At 53.5% G+C, this 18,354-nt stretch overlaps 8 protein-coding genes and 1 non-coding gene across 9 annotated transcripts; 4 read left to right on the plus strand and 5 right to left on the minus strand.

The window, feature by feature from the left end:
- Positions 1-52: 52 nt before the first annotated feature.
- BDP81DRAFT_452765 (uncharacterized protein) lies at positions 53-1,881 on the plus strand (the record flags this gene model as incomplete). The annotated part of the gene is made up of 2 exons (XM_060592774.1): positions 53-863; positions 926-1,881. 2 exons carry the CDS (start codon positions 53-55, stop codon positions 1,879-1,881), a joined length of 1,767 nt encoding a protein of 588 aa, XP_060441277.1.
- Positions 1,882-2,254: 373 nt separating this feature from the next.
- On the minus strand, positions 2,255-3,120 carry BDP81DRAFT_355686 (hydrophobic surface binding protein A-domain-containing protein). Its single transcript, XM_060586292.1, has one exon. It carries the CDS (start codon positions 3,018-3,020, stop codon positions 2,514-2,516), a length of 507 nt encoding a protein of 168 aa, XP_060441278.1. The 5' UTR covers positions 3,021-3,120; the 3' UTR covers positions 2,255-2,513.
- Positions 3,121-3,124: 4 nt separating this feature from the next.
- On the plus strand, positions 3,125-4,126 carry BDP81DRAFT_435505 (uncharacterized protein). Its single transcript, XM_060591053.1, has 2 exons — positions 3,125-3,913; positions 3,979-4,126. Exon 1 carries the CDS (start codon positions 3,133-3,135, stop codon positions 3,571-3,573), a length of 441 nt encoding a protein of 146 aa, XP_060441279.1. The 5' UTR covers positions 3,125-3,132; the 3' UTR covers positions 3,574-3,913; positions 3,979-4,126.
- Positions 4,127-4,699: 573 nt separating this feature from the next.
- On the minus strand, positions 4,700-4,771 carry BDP81DRAFT_t275. The gene has a single exon. It is a non-coding gene; the product is annotated as a tRNA-Arg (tRNA).
- Positions 4,772-5,487: 716 nt separating this feature from the next.
- On the minus strand, positions 5,488-7,686 carry BDP81DRAFT_397591 (Brf1-like TBP-binding domain-containing protein; the record flags this gene model as incomplete). Its single annotated transcript, XM_060588342.1, has 1 exon — positions 5,488-7,686. The coding sequence occupies one exon, from the start codon at positions 7,684-7,686 to the stop codon at positions 5,488-5,490; it is 2,199 nt and encodes a 732-aa protein (XP_060441280.1).
- Positions 7,687-9,159: 1,473 nt separating this feature from the next.
- BDP81DRAFT_397592 (uncharacterized protein) lies at positions 9,160-9,782 on the plus strand (the record flags this gene model as incomplete). The annotated part of the gene is made up of 2 exons (XM_060588343.1): positions 9,160-9,235; positions 9,286-9,782. The coding sequence occupies 2 exons, from the start codon at positions 9,160-9,162 to the stop codon at positions 9,780-9,782; spliced, it is 573 nt and encodes a 190-aa protein (XP_060441281.1).
- A 297-nt stretch (positions 9,783-10,079) lies between these two features.
- BDP81DRAFT_463847 (uncharacterized protein) lies at positions 10,080-10,958 on the minus strand (the record flags this gene model as incomplete). The annotated part of the gene is made up of 3 exons (XM_060594070.1): positions 10,080-10,350; positions 10,405-10,649; positions 10,719-10,958. The coding sequence occupies 3 exons, from the start codon at positions 10,956-10,958 to the stop codon at positions 10,080-10,082; spliced, it is 756 nt and encodes a 251-aa protein (XP_060441282.1).
- An 896-nt stretch (positions 10,959-11,854) lies between these two features.
- On the minus strand, positions 11,855-12,535 carry BDP81DRAFT_452770 (signal peptidase complex catalytic subunit SEC11; the record flags this gene model as incomplete). The annotated part of the gene is made up of 4 exons (XM_060592775.1): positions 11,855-12,024; positions 12,075-12,127; positions 12,190-12,404; positions 12,455-12,535. 4 exons carry the CDS (start codon positions 12,533-12,535, stop codon positions 11,855-11,857), a joined length of 519 nt encoding a protein of 172 aa, XP_060441283.1.
- Positions 12,536-13,486: 951 nt separating this feature from the next.
- On the plus strand, positions 13,487-15,482 carry BDP81DRAFT_94810 (uncharacterized protein). Its single transcript, XM_060596517.1, has 6 exons — positions 13,487-13,736; positions 13,797-14,018; positions 14,094-14,430; positions 14,483-14,601; positions 14,659-14,836; positions 14,895-15,482. The coding sequence occupies exons 1-6, from the start codon at positions 13,635-13,637 to the stop codon at positions 14,993-14,995; spliced, it is 1,059 nt and encodes a 352-aa protein (XP_060441284.1). The 5' UTR covers positions 13,487-13,634; the 3' UTR covers positions 14,996-15,482.
- Positions 15,483-18,354: the final 2,872 nt, after the last annotated feature.

An 18,354-nucleotide genomic window follows, 5' to 3' on the forward strand; every position in this document is an offset into this window, starting at 1 on the left:
CACCCCTCCGAGTACTACCATATTGGGTTTCAACCCCTGCCTAACCACCACCATGTCACGCAACGTTCGCAACAAGGCTTCCTCAGCCTCTCGGAAAGTCAAAGCCGCCAAGCGTCGCGACTCCATTACCTCTTCCTCATCTTTCGACCTGTCTGACGAAGGAGGATATTCTGCTGTCGAAGATATCAGTGATTCGTCTGACGATGACGAGGAAGATGTCGACGCGGCCGAGGAGGAACATATACTCCACGAGGTGCTACCAGTCCCCAGCATCCCGATTCCTCCCCGGCCGCCCATTATCCAAGAAGAAGAGGATGATGACGATGATGACGACGATGAGGAAGAAGAGGAAGAGGATGAAGAGGAAGAGGAGGAACAGGAGCAAGAAGACGAAGATGATGGCGCAGCAGATATCGAGGATGCTGCCAGTTGGGATGGCATCATGTCAGAGGTTGACGAAAGTGCTGCTTCTGATCACCACCACCGTCCTGTGGAGCGCCACGTGCGCTTTGATGTCCCCTCGAGTGATTCCGACTCCACCGATACGGAGGATGATCATGCCGATTTCTTCCCCGACATCTTTGTCGACCAAAGCTCTCTCGATCCGGCCTTCCGTCGCGAGATTGAGAAGGATGATGAGAACGACGAGTCTGAAAACTCAAATTCTTTCTGGGACTACCATGGCGATTATCATGGAGCCTATGGGTACGCTCCTGACGCAGACTCAGATGTTGAGGCTGTTGTTCAGGAACTCGGCGATGATGACACGCCGATTGCTACTCCCATGACCATCGGCGAAGTCTCTGAGATGTCCACTCCGGTCGCAGCCCTTGAGGAAACCCAAGAGCTAGACGGCTACGAGAGTGAGTTTGCGCTTTTGTGACGAGAAACATGAGAATATGTGATTGCTAACTTGCCCAATTAGCTGATGGTGATACCACTGAAGAAGATGAGCCGGAGCCAGTTGTCCGCCGCAAGACTAAGCGCCCCGAACCCTCCGCGGATCAGTGGGATGATTCCGACACGGATCACCCGGTCAAGGGCCACCGCGGCCAGCCGCGTGTAGGCCGTTTCAACCTCGACAACTCTGAGCGAAAGCCCATTGCTGTCGTTAACCCCATCTCACGAAAGATGATGATCTTCACCCCCCATCGTCGCCGTCAACTTGACCTGTCACCTGAACAGTTCAACTTCCAATACCTGGCCCCTATTGATGAAAACCAACCTTCTCCCATGATGAGCAGCTCTGCACAGATTATGATGAGTGCAATGTTCTCATCCAATACCTTTGGTGACTACCTCAACACCCAGGCCATGGGACCTACCGAAGCCTTCTTCCCCTTCCAGTCCGAACCCAATACTGCCGATGAGAGCTCGGATGTTGGGTTCGACGAGGAGGAGGATGACGAGGTCGAAAAGTCTCTCAATATCAGCGACTTCATCGAGTTTGATGAGGGCCGGTCCTCTGCCGATGAAGACGAGGACAACCAGTGGGACGCCGATCCCCTAAACTCTACCCCTGCTCGCCCACGCACCGCTTCAAGCGATATCGACCTTCACTCCCACATCAACGCCAACAACGTGGGAGCATTCCGTCGCGACCAGATCAATCAACGCCTCATTCTGAGCGACAAGGCCACGCAAGACTCTCTCGCTCTTAGCAGTCCTTACAACTACACTGCCCTGCGTGGTCTCAAGTCAGATCGCTTCGAAACCGCAGCCGTTCCCTTGACACCCCTCCGAAGATCCAAGAAGCAGATGCGTGACTCGGCACGCAGTCCTCTAGAGTCCATGCCGCAAAAGCGCAAGGCATCCAGTGAGATGCCCATCGGCCACAAGCGCCATCGCAGCATCTCGGACGTCAACTTGCTACACATCTAGCCGATGGTGTAACATTTGAACTATCCGGCATATTTATGCGACAAAAAACGGTTGAGGATGGCGTGGCATGATGTCCTCATGTCATCCCTGGCCTCATACACTTTGGCTATCGTTGCCCTTTCTGTTTTCCTATGTTACACATTTTTTACACTGCCCGTCGAATCGACGGGAATGACGGTAGACAAAAGCGCAAAAGTTATAGCCACTCGGTGAAAGCAAGTGTCTGAAAAGCGAATAACGTCAGCCCTATATAACCGACCAATCCTCATTGGTGGGAAGAATTTCCCTGTCACGGTCTGAGGCATCTGACTGCAACCTGTTTCCTAGTTTCGTATCAATGAAAATCATGATATCCTACCTTGTGTGCTGCTGCCGTATGTTTGTCTTGCATTGCCCATCCAATTGTGTGATGATGCATGGATCCAGGCTTGGAACTGTGACGATGTGTGAGATAGACTCAATATTTTTGCTTGCTCTGTCTGAAGAGGAATCAGAAGACACCAAGTATGTACAGAAGAGATTCATAGTTTAGTCCCATCAAGTCCGCCCCAACCCAGCAGTGGTCGTTCCTCATTATAATTAACCGTCCCATCCCCAGAACCGTTCCTACCCCAGCCAACTCATCCATTGACTTAGCTGTAAGCGGCAATGGCATTGTTGAACGACGTCTCAATCCCAGCAACCAGCGTCTTGGCCGCGGCCTGCAGCGCCTCAGGGACCTTCTCAACGACAGCCGCGCTGAACTTGTCCGTCGCGCTCTTCTCCGACTTGAGGTTGAGCAGGATGACCGGGCTCAGCAGGAGCCTGTCAAACTTGGGCTTGGCGTCGACGACAGCAGTGAGCGTGGTCTGCACGCCGCCCGCGAGCTTCTGCGTCGACTGCGCGACCCCGATGGCCTCGAGGGCGCTGAGCGGCTCCGAGTCCTCGGCGACCTTTGTGGCCTCGTTGATCTTGATGAGGAGCTTGGTGGAGTCGATGATGATGGGGAGCGTGCCGAAGAGGCCGCCGTCCCAGGACGACACGGTGTCGCCCAGCTCCGTATTCTGGGCCGCGATCTCGTCCATGGCGGCCACGATGGCGGCGCCGTCGGCGAGGACGGAGGTGGCGAAGAGGCCGAGGAGGGAGAACTTGAGAAGCATGGTGTCTGCTGTTAAGGTCTCTGTGGACTGATACGAACGAGAGCTAGGCTTGAATAAAGAGGTATGGATCTGAATATGGATCTGAGGCTGCTGATTGACCGAATACACCATCATGAATATCGCGACCTCAATCCGCTCTTTATACTCACGTCTCGCACGATTCCAGAACATCATCGCTGACATCGTCACATTGACTACATTTTTAGCTTACATGTTGGCTCCTGTTCCTCCGCCTACCACACCTATCCCACATCTAGCGACCTTCCATCAATGTCATGTTCCTCCGCAAACACCATCGCCCAAGGACACTCAATTACCACATCAAGATCTAGGCGACGTGGTATCGCGCCGTCACAATCCTGGAAACCAGAAAGCTTCACATGCCCCCTCGGCCGAGAACACCCGTCACCCCAACTCCCCTCCAAAAACAAACACTTGTGCCGTCCCATCACGAACACATGCTCAGCCAGCAGTTCACGACACCTCCAAGCCGAGGAGCGCAGGGATCTTACCCCAGATTCCGGCCTTCCTACCCCCTGAACACCCCCGCTGATCTACCCTTCTTCCCCTCATGCAAGCCTTGCAAGGTGCCTGCCGATGTGACTTGCCCAACACGAGAGTAGGTGCGCAAACGCCCGCCATTGGACTGCGTAAGGACAGTCCGGCTCCAGCATGGGCAATTGTGCCTTTATTTTCTCCCCCGCGTGTGCGCGCCGCGAATCGGGGCTGGCTGGATGGCTGAGAGGGCGGCCGGACGTCATGGTTGGTGCGAGACGGCGGCCTTTTAGCCTTTTTGGACCTGAGCCAATGGTTCCTCCGAGCTTTTACTTCGTCTAATGAGGCGGTTGACATTGGAGGATGCGATGGCAGCAGCTCTGTTATTTTCCTGTGTTCTGACGAAATGTGTTAAGAGAAATGGAGAGTCCAGTGGCTGGAAGCAGCAGCTTACACTACTTACTCTATTACTCAATTGATAAAGTCTGAAGACAAAATCCATTGAGCTGGATTGTCATTCACCTCACCATGTCCCTGAATTTTTTGTGAACGTGGAGGTTTTCATATACCATATGATTGTATCTAGTGGACATCCCTCATTCAAGTCGGATAATCAAGTCATGCCAGATTCGCCCACGTAGGTCCGGTGGTCTCGCGCCTCAGGTATTAATTAGCTAACATCCAGCCTCGAAAACAGAAGGGATCGAGCATGCACTCGTTGAAAGTGAGACTAGCAATAGCCATGACTCTGGCTGTTGCGAGGACAACCTAATGGGGACATCATTGAGCGTCACACTTGATGAAGATGAGCTGAGGTAGCTTCTGTCTATGCATGCCCCAATCTGTTGGTTTGTAGTAGATGACAAAACACACACCAGATGAAGTCACGAAAGAACTTTACTACTTTTTCTCGGTAACCACTCCCGGGAAAAGCACATGAAATGCAACCTCGTCTTGCTTTCGTTTCCCAAGGCACGCTGTATGCAATTATTCTCCATCCCCCCCCCCCCCCCCGCAAACCCTGTTGAGTCAGGATGCCGTGTTAGTTGCTTCCTGTTGCACTTCACGCTACAAGGCCCACCAGCAAACAGCCAGCCCGACTTTATGAGTCTCACAAAAAAAAATCATCACCAGTCGTTTTCCAGAGTCATTTGGACAATCCCCATCGGGGTCAAAAATCTAATCGACCGAGCTGGGACTCGAACCCAGAACCTTTGCCACCGGAAAGCAACGCGCTGCCATTGCGCCACCCGGCCGTATCCTTTGTTTTCCGATGAAAGCCGAGGTTGCGAGAACGGTGAAGAAGGTCTGCAAATGTGGAGTGAAGCCTGTTTCGGGTTTCCCGACGATTTTGCGTGCACAATCGGCCGTTGATATGTTAGCGATAGCTTCTGCCACCTCGGCGATGTGAGGTCGAAGTTTAGGGGAAGTAGGGATGACGGATGGCGGATGGCGGATGGCGGATGCGCAAAGGTCGTTTCGAAGTGTCCGGGCGGAGCAGGGTGGGTCTTAAAAGGCGGCCCTGTGTCTAAGACAATGCCGGAATTTGATAACAGCCGGCTAGGCAGGTGAAGGAAGCTAGGTGTGCGTACGAACGCAGTTTCCAAGCTTAAACTTCGTTGGAATGATGGCTTGTGTGTTTTACTTAGATGACAGGCAAGGTCCGAATCAATGGGTGTTGTTGCAGCAGCCGTAAGTGCAGCAGTGGGGAAGGTTCCAATCCATCACGGCTAACGGTGAAAGAAATGAAGTATCGGACGCACGGCAGCCGGGTCAACAAGTCGTGTCAAAAGCTTATGCAAATTGCTGTTCTGGTCTAAGATGCTCTATCCTTAAGACGCACGCGCATTTCGTGGGCAGCGCAGCCGGAGCCTCGACATATTCGAGACTATTGGGGTATCTAATACAAGCACGCCATCCTCCACGATTCACCCGACCCGCAAAAGACACGACCTGGCGAGACTGGGTATGCTCACTCATCGTCGTCATTGAGACCAAAATCGTCGTCGTCGTCGTCTTCGCCCATCCCCTGATCGTCCTCATCGTACATGTGGGATTCGTCGCCCATGTCATCGTAGTCGTCTCCACCGCCATACTCGTCGTCTTGGTGGTCATTGCCCTCGCCGCCTTCGATGGGCTCGATCTCTTCTTCCTCGTCATAGTGGTCATCCACCACACTAGGCGCTTTGCTCGTAGGACAACTCGCGGCTTCACTCTCAGGTCGGGAGCCAGGGTCACCTTGGCCAGCGACATCAAACATCTGTCGGATAGCTTCGTAGTTGATGCGCTTCGAGAAACCACGCTCCTTCATGACATTCACAGCGGCCTCGCCTGGTGTGCTGGCAGGGGTGGTCTGGCCTTCGCCAATACGTGGGCGCTTCTTCCTCTTGCGGTCCTTCTTCGGCTTCTTCTCCTCCAGCTTCTTGCGGAAGAGACGCTCCTGCGATGCGCGCAACCAGTCTTTGTTTTCGTTGACCCACAGAAGTTCCTTGATCTTGATCTCATCGGGAGTCAACATACAATTCGCCACTTCGGGATCATCTGCGAACTCGTCTTCGCCAACCTCGGGCGCCATTGAGACAGCCTTGTCTGGTTGCTGTTGGAGGGCCCAGATCGAGTGGATGCGAGCTCGCTGCTCGGCATTGCTGAATGCTTTTGCGTGTTCATAAGTCTCGGGATCGTTCATGATTTCCGAAATCTGATCTTCCATCTCGGCTTCATCCTCTTCCCACTCGTCGTTGATTGGCAACGAGGGCTTCGGTTGCCGCGTCTTCTCGCTACCGGCATCCGTCTGTGATGACTCTTCATTTTCCTTTTCCGCGTCGCCAAATTCTTGAGCCAGGCCCTCAAGATGTTGGTTGCTGTTAGCATCTCTTAGGGCCGGCTCGTTGACGGCGATTTTCGATGGTAGAGGGGGGATAATGTAGCCATCCTTGTCTCGACGATACTCAATGGTCGGAGCTGCAGATAGATCAGGCGGTGGAAGAGAGGGCGCAGGTGTCGTCCTGTTGTTACCGCCGTCATCTGTGATGGTGCGCTTCCGCTTCTTGCCAAGCTCTTCCTGCTGCGCTTGCCAGGCCTCAGTGTTCCTGTAGAAAGATGGGGGGTCGTGGGAGCTGGAGCTGAAATCTTGAGACAAGAAGTCCTCCACCGTCATTTTACTTGTTTCCGTCACATTGAACTCCTCGAGACGTTCCTGGATGGTGTGGTTCGTGACCTTGACAATATACACAACTTCACGAACGGTTCGCCGAAAGTTGTGCATCCGGGCGGCCATCAGAAGACACGCTCCGCAGATACCGGACGGACGACGACCCATGACGATCCAATCTTGTTTCATGCGACGGACAAGGCGGACAGCATCCTCGGCGACGCGGTTGGTCATATGCTTGAATTCAAGCTTGGAGGCGAATCGGTAGATGATGTCTTCAGGGAAGACTGGGGACTCTCCGCTCGGGAAGAGGCACAGGGTTCTGGTCAACGCCTTGAAGGTTCGTCCAAGTACGAAAACGTTCACCTGGATAATGTCGCCAATGTCGATGAGCATGACGCGACACGGCCTTTCCATTCTGCATGCGGCGTAGAGGCAGACAGCTGCGACGGTAATGATCTTCCGGCCCTGTGTGAAGCCTGACTGGGAGGCGAGCTTGAAACACTGAACAGCGGTGTTGACAGTATTATCGCTAAGATTGAGACGCTGAGCGTAACCCTGTATCAGGGCGCGAGCCTCACGGATGGTCTTCTCTCTGTCGTCGGAGCCTCCGACGCGGCGGAAGGCCGGGCCCATGGTCCTCACGCCAGCTTGGTCGGCGGCGATATAGCTTCCCTGTACCATGGCAGCACCGGAAGACGTCTCGCCAAACTGCACTTCGGCCACAATATTGCTGTCATCGGCGACACGACCGCAGGTTTGACAGATGCCGTCGACAACATTGGGCTTGACGCAGGCCTTGTTCGGACATTGTGGACGGTTTGAGATGGCGACAGTGGGGGCTCTTGCGCGGTTCTGTTGTGCCTGGGCAGCAGCGCTGGCGGCGGCAGCGGCGGCGTTGTTGGCTTGCTGACGTTCGGCTTGCTCGCGGATGGCTCGAATGCGGTTCGGTGGTTGGAAAGGCTTCGACTTGGTAGCCGGCTTTTGGGACTTCTTCGTGGGCGTCAGGAAAGAAGACATTGTTTCGATGTTGGTGCCTCGCGGAGGCGGACCGTCGGGGTGTCAGGAGGCCTAAGAGAATTCTGTCGAGAAAAGAAGAATTGCTTGCAGCATAGGTATGGCAGATGTGGATTGCGAAGTTGCGAATGGCCTCGTAAACGTCCCCTTTCCTCCAGCTCCAGGCTACAAAGGCTGCCTGTCTGCTTCGCAACTCAGACGACGTGGATGAAAGCAATGTTGTGTACAGGCGTGGTTTGGTGCGAAGTCGTCCACGCGTTCGGTGATGTGGGCAGCAGTACTATGATGGGCGAATAGAGTGTAAGTGAATTGAAGATGGTCCCGTCTCTGATTCGGATTGTCTGCAGAGGGATACTGGTGGTCGGCGGAATGAGGTGAAGAATGGGAAAATTTGTGGGGTTGGCGACGAGGTGGTCGAGCGGGGGAAGGTGCACGTTTGTGAGATGGAAGGCAGGTGCAAAGGTAGTGGGGGGATGTAGGTATTTGCTGAGTCAATCTCCGATACCTTCCATAAGAGGGAATATCCACTCTTTTGTGTTTTTCTTGGAGCCACTGGTTCGAATCTGCATCTTCACCACTATTTCAACATCGCACTTACGACGCAGAATCTCTCACAGCCGCCTCATATTCGCACCGCCACCTTAATTGATGTGGCTATGAATATGTATGCCTCTCGCAGAACATTACATGTCATTGGAGTTGAAGAACCAAAACTGACCTTGCGGGAACTTGTTCCCAATTGGGCAGTACTCACCGAGCGAAAGCATCATGCATACCGGCGGAGACTCCGCTGGCAACCGAACCGGTGTCAGCCAATCCTTTGAGCTCTCCTACCTGCGGGCCGAGTCACTTCTGCTTTGCCCCGCGTCTCCTGAAGGGATCGCGGGGCAACTAGGCCAGTGACATAGAGGTTCAAGCGAGAATTCCGTCGACACTCGTCCTGATCATGAGGCCTCTTTGGATTCATAAGCATCTTAAGTAGGGAACAAGCTTCACTTAGCTTCTTCATTCAGGGTTTGTAGTGCTGCAAACTTATACTCCGGGCCATAATTCTTCGTGCTAGTTCTTTACAAAAGCCCGGAAACCCAATCGCGCAGTAAGTACTGTGAAATCGGCTTCGGTATGAGCGGGTTGTCGGCCCATTGCACCGTCTCAATTATCTAAGGCGAAGAGACCCTGCATGACACCTTGGATCGGCAAACAACCTACAGTGCAAGTATGAATACTTCGTGTTGCTTACTGCGGGGCAAGTGCGTGAAGTCCCCAAGTAGTTTGTAGCTCTCACACCATCAACATGAAGTATATGCTGCAGAAACAGCCGCAATGCTACTCTCACTCGAGCCTATTTAACCCTCCAAATGCCCAGCAATATACCCTACCTCACTTCCTCAACTTCAGTCCATACGCACAATTTACACACATTGACCCTATTTATTCTCGGTCAGTTCAACATAACCAAGATAAATCTAACTCATCATGTCTTCCTTCAACCTTTCCGCGGCCCCCAACACAGACATCTGGAAGAAGCCGCCTGCCCATAATGTCCACGATGGTAATCTCGACTCACTCACCCTCATACGAGCCGCAATCTAACATATCCAGCTCCCACAAAGACGGTTCCAGCCAAGCCCCTGAGCCAATTCAAGTCCGCCAAAGTCACATTTACCGCAGACTGGTCCGAACAGTACGACCAAGCAGGCCTCATCGTCACCTTCGACTCCAACTCTGGCCGCGAAAAGAGATGGATCAAGACTGGCCTGGAGTACTACCAAGGCACGCCACAACTTAGCACCGTCGCCTGCGACCGCTGGGCCGACTGGAGCATCACCCCTCTCGCCGCCTTTGAGGACACCAAGAGCATCACCGTGCTCATTGAACAGGAGCGCGACTTCATGGGCCCGAGCTTCTGGGTGTACTATGTGAAGCAGGACGGCACCAAGGTGCCGCTGCGTGAGATTTGCTGGGTTTTCGGAGATGATGATTGTACTGGCAAGGATTGGAACTTGACTGTTGGCGCTCTAGTTGCCCGGCCTGCCAAGGATGCGAAGAGCGATCTTGAGGTTCAATTCAAGGACTTTGACGTGCAGTGGTCTGAGTGAGCATTGGACGGCGTAGCTCAATACCCTGCCCAAAGATCAATAAAAATACTTATGACACCACCAGGGCTCAAACATGGTACAGTGCACATTTTCAAAGATCTCATGGCCACGGGCCCTTGGTATTGTGATTATGGATTATTCAATTAAGTTTAGCATGGCATGTTCTGGCGTCATGAACATTATACTCCAGTGCTCGATGAAATTCAACACCCTGATCGCAATTATTGGGTATCATCCGTTTTCCATACTAAAGCATTCAAAGTTTTCCTCCACTTTCAACTACAAAGCACATCTTGATCAAGCCCGGCTTCCGGGACCGTAGTACGTCCCATCCAGGCCTGGCTGTGCCTCCCTCTCAATGGTGTCAACATTAGCTCCTGTCATCTGCCCTTTGTCGTGCTGTGGTTGAAAAGAGGCTTGCTGCGGGGAGTATGGGTAGGGCTGGTAGGAACCTGCAGGCTGCATCGGCGGCGGCCCATTGATAGGGACCATGTAGACGGGAGGAGGGCGAGCATTGCGCTGCTTGCACTCAATACATGCGCGGACGAAGAGGGTGAAGTTATTGATACTATGAAGTATTAGCAGTCATCCCGAGGCATCTTAGAAAATTTGTTATACTTACAGCAAGAGGGCAGTGAACGCCATCACTGTATCCTGCATAGAGGTGATCTGGCCGCCGCTGAACACCCACGACCGCGGACCATCGCGGAGGATAATGTTTGCAATCTCCCATCCCGTGGCCACGAGGAAGACGAGCCAGAAGAGCAGGTGCATTCCGACATGAGAACCGGGGTGAATTCCTCGTCTCCCGCCTCTTGCGCAGATGGTGATCAGTTCGGAGGTTTCCCAGCATATAAGAACGGCAGCCTACAAGCGGGTTAGACATCATATCTTTTTCGATTTAATTCCAAAGCTGTGAGTCCATCGGGTACTTACGGGGAATCCACTGAATACAAGGTAGAATGAACTTGAAAATGAGTAAAGCACAAGAGAGACTGAGATGCCGATGACGATGGCACCGAATGCAATGTTGAGACTACGTAGGACAATCTTTGCTCGGTGCCATTTTCCGTTGAATGGGATTTCACGAGGACCTTGTTGCGCGTATGGCACGTAGCCTTCGAAGCCATCAGGCGGAGCGTACTGCGACTGTGGTACGTACTGGGCTGAAGCCATGATGAATAAAGTGAGGTGGCTGAATGAGCGTCTTACACAACTTGATAGCAACCTAACAATACGAGAGTCCACGATATTGGGGTAATCCGGACAACAAAATGAGCGATGAGAAGATCAGTGAGACCTTCAACACGAACCGAAAAGGAGCAAGAGACACAGGCGTTGGTTCAAATTTTCGGCAAAGGATTTTTGGCTCATTTTATCACACGACTGTGCCGCTCTTCTAACGGTTTGGTGCATGATACAGGCACCGGCGCGGTAACAATCGCGTCCCAAAAAGGACGGCGCCCCTGGCTAGAACCAGTTGGCGGCGGAGATCAAGGGTCTTGCCATTGGACCACAATTTTGGCTCATATGGGCCTTAAGCAGAACCCTGTCAGCTGTGCCGCTGGCTGCCTGGAGACTGGAGTCTAGACACAAAGGAAACCCCAGTTCATGCCACGAGACCTGACGATGCACTACGATCGCGGGATCGAGAAAACGACGATACTCGAGAGCAAGAGAGACAATGTTTGATCCAATGCATGGACCTCGGTGTTTGCTGCGATTGAGGGATTTCCAGAGCTGCTCGCGACATGATTCTCTCTTCTCTGTAAATCCCAGCATTGATGGCCAGTTGTACCATGGGAATCTCTGTGGAGTGCGGACGTCTGTCTCACTTCACAGAAGCGCGGCAATGACCGGTACATGCCCCGCCAAATGTTCAACACCGAGGCCGCTTCTCGGTCACCAACATCAATCAGTCGGAGCATCACGATCACGGCCGCCCAACAACCGCATTTGTGCTGCTTTCCCCAACCCTTTCGGTCTCTGCAATGGTTTTCGCGATTCTGGCGCTGCACGGTTCCCGGCTCGTTCCGAATGTAGGTATCAAATTTTTGGCCATAACGACGGATCTACTCTCTTTGCAGCACCACTACCAAGCCCATTATTCCCAGCATTGCCGTCTTCAACCACGGGTATTCTGAGAGGAGGATCGTGACGTAGCCGACGAAGGGAATGTATGCGACGACGCTGCCGATGATGTCCTTGCGCACGAGGTAGTCCTGGTCCTTGGCATACAGCTCTGCTTTTGATCAGTCTCTACTCGCTGAGGATTATTGGGGCACCACGAACCAGTGTCATCGGAGTTGTTGTTGTCGCCCTTGGTGAGGAGCTTCGCTTCCGGTCTACAACGAGCATCTTAGTCAGTGAAGAAGACGAGGGGGGGCAGAATGTAGTGGGGACATACCCGGAGCCGAATCTGCGGACCACTCTGTGGACAATGGGAATGTTCTTGCCCTTGACTTCGTAGACAACGATCTCGCCAACGTCAGTTTCCTGGATCAGGTTGCGGTTCCACAGGAAAAGGAGATCGCCTCTTTGAAAGGCAGGCTCCATGGAGCCACTGAGAACGACGACGATCGGGCTGGGAGAATCGGAAATCACGGAAAGACCCTTCCACATCTACCACTGGAGTTAGCAAGAGCTTCTTTGGGGAGTAACGCTGTGCGTACCATGAAGGCAGTCGAAAGGATCAGCGCAAAGTTGAGCAGCTGCGACGCCGCCTGGCGCGGGTTTCCGAGAGCCGACAACATATTTCTGGCGGTTCTGGCAAGTGTGGGCGGTGTTGTAGTTAGCCTCGTCGGTGGCGGTAGAAGGTCTCGGGTCGTGATGTTCAGTTTGGAGTTGAGTTCTGGCCAGCAAGGCACCTTCCTTGAAGCTGGAGCAAGAGCAAGAGCACAGGCCAGCTGTTTTGCAGACGTGGAACGTGTCAATGGACATCACGAGGTACGTACTCTGCTTATCTTATCGTTCTTGGCCAACCGTCTCGTCGGCTCAAGACGGATGAGGTGCACAGACCACGGTTTGTTCTCCTTCAGGCAGGCTTCAGCTCTCGAGTCCAGTGATCTTGCCTCATCTAACATCTTCAAGCTGCAAGCTGCAACTAAGGTACCTTACTGCATAGGTAGGTAGGCAAAATCACACAAATAATGGTGCAAATTCCTGCAGCTCAAGCATCAATTGAGTTGAACGTATTCTCGTACCCAAGTATTGAATGCCAATCATTTTGCTGGAATATGCTAAAAGTCAAACACAACACGCTCCCACTCATCACGGGGTTGGGATATTGGCAATTGAAGTGAGCTATAAGAACTAGCCTGAAGCCGTCCCGACAACATCATGAATTCATATCAAAATTCATGTCTCTTTCCTGAGCTCAATTGCTCGCTTGGAACTGCAACAAATACCCCAGCACGCGCGATGGCTTCCTTCCTGGTTGAAAGCCGATGCTGCCCGTTACCTGCCTTCCCAAACCTCAACTTGGGCATTCCGGGTCACTTCCTTCCACCCATCATAGATGAACGCCTCAGCAAGGCACATGCCTTCCTTCCATGAATGAGATAACTACCAACGGCAGTCGCATTCTCACCAGAAAATGGAAGGCAGCATCCCTCCCATTGACATCTTCCACATGTCTCTGTCCTATGTTCTCCCATCTCGTTCTCCGTTCCTCGACCTGACATCCCTCTCTCAGCTTCTTCCTTGACGTCTTTGCCTGGTGTTTTCCAACAAGCTGTCAGCCGTCCTCTGTATCAAAAGCCATACCAAGACGCCCAAAGCACCTCTCTTAGGCTTCAAACCTCGACTACATCTCTTCAGTATCCTGCCCAGCCTCCGTTAGTTTCCATCGCGATGGACGCCTCCGTCACCACTCCGTTGCTCCACGGGCAATCAGAGTTCCAAGATGGACATGGCCTGCCAACGCCAGCATCATATGGCCAGGTCCAGGACCATGTACGTTGCGGAGTCGAGTGCCGTACGTTTTCATTGCTGGAGCTAATCTTCCTTTCTTAGCCTGCATTTCTTAGAGCATGCCATTCACCATGGCGGTCCTTTTCCCAGAACCACTTGTGTTGGGTTCGAGGTGGCATTGTTGCCTATCTGACCGCAGTCGGAGCTACGGTTCTTGACTACAAGCTGCGAAAAGAAGAGTCTGCTTACTCTGACTGGCGGGTGGTCTTTGACTTCTCCGTTGTCACCTTTTCTCTGCTTTTGGCCTACCACGCGGTTGTTCTGGTACGTCAAGTCACAGCCTAGGTAGTCAGGTAGTCTAAGTGGTGGCTTGTTGCTGACCTTGATCCTCAATCCTAGGGCTGGACATACACTCATCTCTATCATCCACACATCGAGGAAACCAGCACTGGCTGGGAGTACTGGGCATTAAGAACACTGTCATTGCCCTACGACATGGCCAGTCTTCGCAAGCAGTTCTACTTCACCTTGTTTTACACCACTACAACTGTTTTCACCTTCATGAATACAGTCATCTACTGGTTTGTCACACTGGAGCACGATGACAAGAACACGGGAGAGCCCCCCAAGCCTCAGCCATCCGGAGGCTCCGCCATGGCCGACATGATTGGGGACTCCTTCGCATACGAATGGACCAGCTTGGAGGACACACACAAGAATGGGCCACATGAACCTTGTAAGTCATGACGTCTAATTGATGTTAACTTGGTCTAATACCACATTATCAGTCACGGAGATATTCGGAAAGGGCTGGTACAAGGCCTTTGTCATCATCAATCTCTTCGGCATCACATCGGTCGTCTCCCTCATTGAAATCTTCTGGCTCAACAGCATCAAGCGTCCCTTTGTGAGTTGCCTTGTACCTGAGGCAAGAAACATACACTGACACGACTGAAACGGGCAGGGCGTTGGCGCACACACTTTGGGCGTCATCTTCTTCGCGGGTCTCTATCTCGGTTGGGCAGCCATCGGCAAAGTCGAGACTGGCGCCGATGCCTTTTACTGGCTGAACGAGAAGAACGTCGGATCCCGTGAGGCCGTGGTGGCATCGTCGATTGGATTTGTAATCCTTGCTCCCATCAGTGGGTTCTCTCTGGTACCTGGTGACTTTGACCAAGATGATACTGACTTGTTGGTTAGTGTACGCATTCATGTACGGTCTCGTTGGTATGCGCGAGAACATGGCCCGAGCTGCTCACACGAGACGGGTTGCCGCCGCTGCCGCGGTGGCGGGCCACTGAGGGACTTTCGGTCCAGACGGGTCTTGTCGGAGATGAACGGGGCAGGCGTCGGGCGGTGAGCACGGCGGTGGTGGCCGGTTCCATCGGGCTTGGCCATGCGTCGTTGATAGGTACAGTGGACGGATGCCTCAGATTGTAGGATTGATAAGGCATGCATCGGGCTGGAGTCGAGGATGGTGTAATGTACCCCTCGAGGCGGTGGAGGGCGAGATGCCAGGGAGGGTCAACATACGATTACCAAAATAACCTAGAGCATTATGACTTCCAACACGCAACTCCTATTTTCCCAGGGACCGAGGCATCGTCTGGCGAATGAATCGTGATTACTGGAAAGGGGAGTCCACGACTAAGGTTGGCAGGCAATGGTATCATGGGCGTTGACGGGACGGGACGCGAGGGGAAGACCGATGGATGGATCATGGAGCTGGGGCAAGGAGCGGTGTTGAGGCGGTGATGCAGGTCACTGGGCTTGCCGACGATGAAGACAGGCGGAGAGCAGGGATTGGGGGAGACAAGCGAGCGGGACGGGGTCCTGGTGGCTCTCGATGATTGGCGGCGGTGATTTTGTGCCTGAATCTGCCCGACTAGCGGCAAACGCCAATCTCGAAGAGGGACGCAAAGTCGACGATGTGATTTTGTCCGAGGAGAGGGAGGGGGGAGCAAGAGGAGGGGTTTAGTTGCAAGGGTTCGTGGATCGATCCATGGACCAAGGAGACTATTCGTAGAACTAGGATATTGGGCTGAGGAGGGGTTGAGAGCCGAGACGAGTCGAACGGGGATTCTAGAAGTTGAGTCCGAAGCAGCGGCTTGCCTGGTCTGGCAACTGGCTAGGTAGGTGGCTGACTATCGTATGGAAAGAGTCTGTCGTTCATGCGGCTTTGAGCGAGTTTGGATGGGTTCAGAGGGGTTTGGATGAAATAAAGTTAGGTTGTGGCTAGTGAGACAGTGAGGTCTGAATGCGTTCTCGCCAGCGCTACTGAGACCAATGTGAAGCAGCCTGGGGAAAGAAGGTAGACGCTGGCGAGCTCTCAGTCGTGGAAAGGCAGTGAAGACTGAGGAGGAACTGCGTCGTAAGGCACCTACACGCAAGTTCAGGTCTCGAAGTATTGCAGAGAGCATGAGGCTCTATCCAATCCCGCGTGGCAGGGCGGAAGCTTGGGCGATCCGGGGGACGGCGGCGATGAGGGGAGAGGTGCAGAGGTGCAGAGGTGCAGAGGTGCATAGGTTGCAGAGGTTGCAGCATCTCGAGCAGTCCCGATCCTGCGAGGATAGAGTAGACAGCAACCATGGCAACCGTGGCAACCGTGGGCGGCATGTCCAGACGACGAACCTTGGAACTCACCAACCGGAAGGGCAGAAGTCGAGCCGCCAGTGAGTTGGCAGCTTGGCCGAATCAGTCGGATACCTTATCGATCACGGAATCTTGTTGGGCACTCTGAGGTATCGGTGCTCATGACCCGGGCAACGAGCCAATGGCACTGCCAAGGGGTCGTCGACCGCCTTCTCGCGACTTCTTCTGGCGTCCATGAGGGATCCATGAGGTGTGTCCATGACTCCTGAGATGTCCTGAGGTGTTTGGGAGGTGCAGTCCTGAGGTGTCGATTCTGGAAGAGGGAAATGAGAAGAACCACCAAGGACTCGCGCAACTGAGGGAGCCCCGCGTTGCGACGCCCTCACGTGCGGTCCTGACGACAGCGCATGCGAAGATGGTGAGGTGTCTACGGATGAGGTTTCTTGGGCCGCCATTCCCGACTTTGGACCCCCCCCCGGATGCCTTCTTGGCGGAATCGGATGAAGGAACATGAGGTACATGGCGGATGTATCTGGACCAAGCCCAATTGAGGTATGTTACTTCGTACCTCGTGCCTGAGGTGAAGTTGGAAGTACTCCAGTCTGCCAACGCACCGGGAGGCCCGTTCCCAATCTCGGGGGGTCGGAGAAGGCACGGAGGGGAAGGGGGGGGGTTCTGGTCTGGGCCCAAGGCCGATGGCCGGTGACCGTTTGTTTCCAGGGAGCCTCCACAGGTACCGGCACCTGTTATTGAAGAGTACTTCTGACACACGCACGAACATAACTGATGGGAGGTACCTCAGATAAGAACTTAGACTTGATTTTTAGGTCTGGCTCCTGAGGCAAAGGGGAAAGTGTCGGGTGCCTTAGCGGCTACTCCCCGGTTGGAGGCGCGGCGGTTGGCGGATACCCAAGAAAAGATACGTAGCTCACGTCTGGGCCAGTCACCTACCCTCCCGTCGTGTCAGTCTTGCGTATCAGTCCAGTCAGTCAGGGCCGTTGCGTGTACCTACTTGCTTCCGTCCTGGAGTCACTGCTTGTCCTTGTTCCATTGGCGAAGCACAGAAAGAGAGAGAGGGAGAGGGAGAGGGAGAGGGAGAGAGCCCAACAGCCTGGAACCTGCAACGGTGAAGCTGAGTGGCAGTTGGCAAGTACCGCGTGTGAAGTCACTGACGTCCTCGACGTTCCATTTTGGTCGTGGTTAGGCGGCGATGCTGCCTGGGCTGTCCATGTCTGCCCGGTCCGCAGCTGGCAATATGCCCCAACAGCGTTCATGGCCGTTCAGCTCTGTGGATTTGTCCCCAGGTTCCCTCAAGCGTCAGCAACGCGCGCCAGTTGTTTACCCTGCTCCGCCGAACATCAAGTACCTGCTGGCGTGAAGTCAGTGCTTGCGAGTACTTGGGACGGGAAGTCCAAGGTAGAGAGTGCCGTGAGTAGTGCTTGGATCTTGGGGGGATCATGGATGATGAGGTGGTGTTCGTCCTATCACACACGCGGCTCGCACTACGCAACACACTCCCGCCGCCACCCAAATTATACGGCGGTTGGGAAGACGCCGACCAATGATACCCTGCCAAAGAAGAGATCCAGCCTAAAAACATCACCAACTTAACGTGATGGTATAAGTATGAAGGCCCCCCCTCCGCAATCCACCCCTCTTCTCTCTTGTTCTTCCCCCCCCCCCCCTCAACCACAACCAAAAAAAGGGTCGCAAAGTTGCAAGTTGGGAATACCTCCTTGGGTCGTTCGTTACTGAATTCCCTTTCCATAGGAGGCATCTCTCACCCCGGACCCCCAGTCAATCTTTTTGTGTGTCACTCGTCCCTCACTTCTCTCTCACACTCTCTCTTCTCTCTCTCTCTCTCTCTCTCTATCCCCCCCTCCCCCCTCCGATCCGAACACCCCTCCAACTTCGTCATTCCTCCCTCTCCTCTATTCGCTCATTTCGTCGCTCTCTACAAGTCTTCTTATCCCGTAGACAAAGACATATAAGGTCCCTGAGCAACGCGCTCTCCATCGTCTCAGCTTCCCTTGTCTTTACTCTATCGTTCCCCATTCGAGTTGTCATT

This window comes from Colletotrichum phormii (genome assembly GCF_030913505.1).
Source record: "Colletotrichum phormii strain CBS 102054 chromosome Unknown BDP81scaffold_20, whole genome shotgun sequence".
Taxonomy (NCBI): domain Eukaryota; kingdom Fungi; phylum Ascomycota; class Sordariomycetes; order Glomerellales; family Glomerellaceae; genus Colletotrichum; species Colletotrichum phormii.

What these genes read in the sequence shown, in the direction of transcription:
- BDP81DRAFT_435505 (XM_060591053.1), top strand. Translation starts at nt 3,133, where the DNA reads ATGAATATCGCGACCTCAATCCGCTCTTTATACTCACGTCTCGCACGA.
- BDP81DRAFT_355686 (XM_060586292.1), bottom strand. Translation starts at nt 3,020, where the DNA reads ATGCTTCTCAAGTTCTCCCTCCTCGGCCTCTTCGCCACCTCCGTCCTC.
- BDP81DRAFT_94810 (XM_060596517.1), top strand. Translation starts at nt 13,635, where the DNA reads ATGGACGCCTCCGTCACCACTCCGTTGCTCCACGGGCAATCAGAGTTC. An exon ending in CCTACCACGCGGTTGTTCTG is followed by an intron (nt 14,019 to 14,093) that starts GTACGTCAAGTC and finishes CCTCAATCCTAG; the next exon opens with GGCTGGACATACACTCATCT. An exon ending in GAATGGGCCACATGAACCTT is followed by an intron (nt 14,431 to 14,482) that starts GTAAGTCATGAC and finishes CCACATTATCAG; the next exon opens with TCACGGAGATATTCGGAAAG.